This window comes from Osmerus eperlanus, chromosome 1 (assembly GCF_963692335.1).
Source record: "Osmerus eperlanus chromosome 1, fOsmEpe2.1, whole genome shotgun sequence".
In the NCBI taxonomy this organism is placed as follows: domain Eukaryota; kingdom Metazoa; phylum Chordata; class Actinopteri; order Osmeriformes; family Osmeridae; genus Osmerus; species Osmerus eperlanus.
Genome location: NC_085018.1, coordinates 17,353,605 through 17,357,015, shown reverse-complemented (window position 1 = coordinate 17,357,015; position 3,411 = coordinate 17,353,605). Strand labels below are relative to the sequence as shown.

Here is a 3,411-nt window from a genome sequence, read left to right as displayed (position 1 = left end):
AAGTATTCCATTATCATGATTCAGTTGACTCTCTGACAGGTTAACAACACTCTGGACTATGACACAGCTGAAATAGCCTCCAATAACTTCCGGTATGAGGCCACCATCTTGGCAACAGACACAGGCAACCCTCCTCTCACAAGTCAGTTTGCTGTGTGTGTGTGTTTATGTTTGTGTGTGTGTCTGTTGTGCGTAGGTGTGTACACTACCTTTCGTGTGTGTGGGCATGAGTGTGAAGATGTGTGTCTGTGTGCAGAAGCACTGCGGTGATGTCATGAACCCAGCTCATGGCCCCTGTCTCCAGCCCAGGTGCGGGTGCTGGTGACGGTTACTCCTGTCAACGAGTTTGAGCCCGTGTTCACGGTCCTGGAGCTGCGTGTGCGCGAGGACAGCAGACTGGGGACCGCTGTAGGAGAGGTGCTGGCCAGAGACACAGACTGGCCCTTCAACAACATACGCTATTCCATCACCTCAGGACACCCCAGGTTCACCATCCACCCTGAAGGAGGTCAGGCTGCTAACCCTGTATCCCTAACCCTAACCCTAACCCTGTATCCCTAACCTAAGTGTCAAGATGAACAATTTTCTTAATATGTGCTATCCTTAACAGTACACCCAACAGTATTACAGGGAATTGAATGACATGTTATTGAACAGTTGGTACATTTATACACCCTTCTGAAGTTCCTACTATACAGTAAGTCAGTTATTCAGGGTTGATAGGGGTAATGATCAGAGATGCTGAATTTTTACTGCTGACGTTTATGGAAGAGCAAAAGTATGGGTAGAGTTTCTCAGTGAAGGTGCAGCCAGTAAAAGTGTAGATATGAGACTTGGCCTCTACATCATAAAAGGAGACCTGACCCTCCTCATAGTCCACAAACACCCCCACTTTCTGGGGCTTTTCTCTCAGAGAGATGAGGACAGCTGGTTTGGCCAAAGCCTTGTACTCATCTCCATTCCTCAGCCAAATAGTCCAGAATCCATTTAGTGGTGCCAGTGTGATCTGCCCTTTTCTGTTGGCGGACTGTCTTGCCACGCCTAAAGCCCAGTCTGTCTTCCCCTTAACCTGCACTTCATAGTAGAACCTCCCAGAGGAGAAGCTCTGTTTCCCCAAGACACAGTGACAGAGGGAAAACCTCTCAGGGTTGTCAGGCAGATTCTTCTCTGAGGCTCCACGTCTCACTCGTTTTCCATCATTAGACAGGATGAGCGTGGGGAATGCTGTATCAGGGTCCAGAGTCACATCCACTGCATACTGCTGAATCGTCTTCAGTTCAGCGTGATGGAACTTCTTGATTTCACTGAGAAGTGTGTCCTCCAGCTGAGACAGAGCTCTGCCTGTCGTCCCCACACTACAGTGAAGGCTGATCCTAGACCAGTCCTTGGTGTGTGGAGGGGTGCTCATGGATGAGGAGTTCTGTAGAAAGAGAAGGTGGTCTTGAGTGTGTGAGAGCTGCTCCAGCTCTGTGTTTCTCCTCTGGAGCTCTGTGATCTCCTGCTCCAGTTCTTTAATGAACTCTTCGGCCTTTTGCTCTGCTGCTTTCTGCTTCTCCTCAAGAACCTTAATGAGCTCCGCCTGGCTTCTCTCGATGGAGTGCACCACAGCAGTGAAGACCTCCACACTCTTGGATATCTCGCTCTCTGTGTCTCTCTTGCTGACATCTATCGAGAGTTTGATATCCTGAACTTTTGTCAGTCTTTCCTTGACCAACTGTTGTATTTCTTCTTTTGTCTTTCCCAGATCAGCCTTCCTCTTTCCATACTCTTCCTCTAGAAGGGCTGTGTCGTGGTTCTTGTGCTCTCCCTCAGTGCAGAAATGGCACACACACGTCTGGTCAGTTCTACAGAACAGCTCCAGGGGTCGCTCATGTTTCTGACACATCCTGTCATCCAGGTTTTCCACAGGGTTGATCAGCTTGTGCTTCTTCAGCCCTGTCACTCTCTGATGAGGCTCCAGATGAGTCTCACAGTAGGAGGCCTGACACACAAGGCAGGACTTCAGGGCCCTGAGCTTAGTACCAGTGCAGATGTCACATGACACCGCAGGCAGAGTTGGGAACTGGTCTGACCAGCTGGTAGCTTTTTCTGGCACTGGCTTCCTGAAAGGAGCAGCCATCTCAGAAATGAAAGTATTGACAAAGAGATCTGGTCTCTTATCAAAAGTCTTTTTACACATGGGACATTGACACAGCAGGTCACTGCTTTCCCAATATGTAGTGATACATGTCATGCAGAAGTTGTGTCCACACTGAATGGTGACTGGATCAGTGAACACATCCAGACAGATAGAACACTGGAACTGCTCCTCAGACAGGAGACTGCTGCAGGAAGCCATATCTAGACAAAGACCAAGGATTCATAAAGTTTTCTATAAAATCAGCTCAGCTCTTTAGCGTCAGTGGTCAACATGGTATTCTTTAAAATCATGATTTTAACTAAAAGAAAAAACATGAATTTTAGATGTCAAAACAATTAAATCAACAACAAATAATAATCTAAAAACATGGCACATGCACAGTACTATTGACACACGATTTACGATTGTGTCAATATGAAATTCTGCTCACCTGTTGGAGTTTCAGTGGGTATTGTATGAATGTTGCTGTCTGTAATTGTCTGTGGTATCAAAAAGAGTCAACAATAATCCAGAGCTATAAGTGATAAGTAACACAAATACACATTAGTAAGGAGTTTATGAAAAACACGACGCTAGGATTCCAACTTAAGTTTCAGTTTCATTTCAGCAAAGTGAATGGTTTATCTCCACCCACTGTCATGACCAAAATGAACCCTTATATAACAAAGTTCTCTCTCTCTCTCTCTCTCTCTCTCTCTCTCTCTCTCTCTCTCTCTCTCTCTCTGTCTCTCTCTCTGTCTCTCTCTCCACCTGCAGGGCAGATGTACCTGGGGACTGAGCTTGACTTTGAGGCTCAGCAGATGCATGTTGTGACCATTCAGGCAGAGGACTATGACCAGGATGTCGACCGCACCAACCGTAAGAGGAAAAGCCAGAACATCTTCATAAGAGTGGAGGTGAGGGATAGGCCCAGTGGCTGGGGAGGCTGTTAGGTGCAAGACTACATACACAAGACACAACAACAGTCTTCACAGTGAATGTGAAGTATACCAGACTAACAGAATCCACCCTTACACACTTTATTAGAAAGGGTTTGTTTAACAAACTAGCATTGTATTGTGATGATTGACTGTCTGCGGTCTACCTCACCTCCCTGTGAGCCAGAATGTGAATGACAATGCTCCGGTGTGTGAGCCCGTCTCCTACGAGTCGACCATCTTCTCCACCCGCTCCGCCGCCCTCCCGATCCTGTCTCTCCACTGCAGCGACGCAGACAACGACGTTCTCACAGCCACCATCACTAACGGTATGCACTGTGTGTGTCAGAAAGA

General features: G+C 47.2%; 1 protein-coding gene across 1 annotated transcript; it reads right to left on the bottom strand.

Moving 5' to 3' along the window:
* Positions 1 to 462: 462 nt before the first annotated feature.
* On the bottom strand, positions 463 to 2,729 carry LOC134023098 (E3 ubiquitin-protein ligase TRIM39-like). The gene is made up of 2 exons (XM_062464941.1): positions 2,571 to 2,729; positions 463 to 2,340 (listed from the first exon to the last, which is right to left on the bottom strand). Exon 2 carries the CDS (start codon positions 2,336 to 2,338, stop codon positions 707 to 709), a length of 1,632 nt encoding a protein of 543 aa, XP_062320925.1. The 5' UTR covers positions 2,339 to 2,340; positions 2,571 to 2,729; the 3' UTR covers positions 463 to 706.
* Between the last annotated feature and the right edge of the window lie 682 nt (positions 2,730 to 3,411).

What these genes read in the sequence shown, in the direction of transcription:
- LOC134023098 (XM_062464941.1), bottom strand. Translation starts at nt 2,338, where the DNA reads ATGGCTTCCTGCAGCAGTCTCCTGTCTGAGGAGCAGTTCCAGTGTTCT.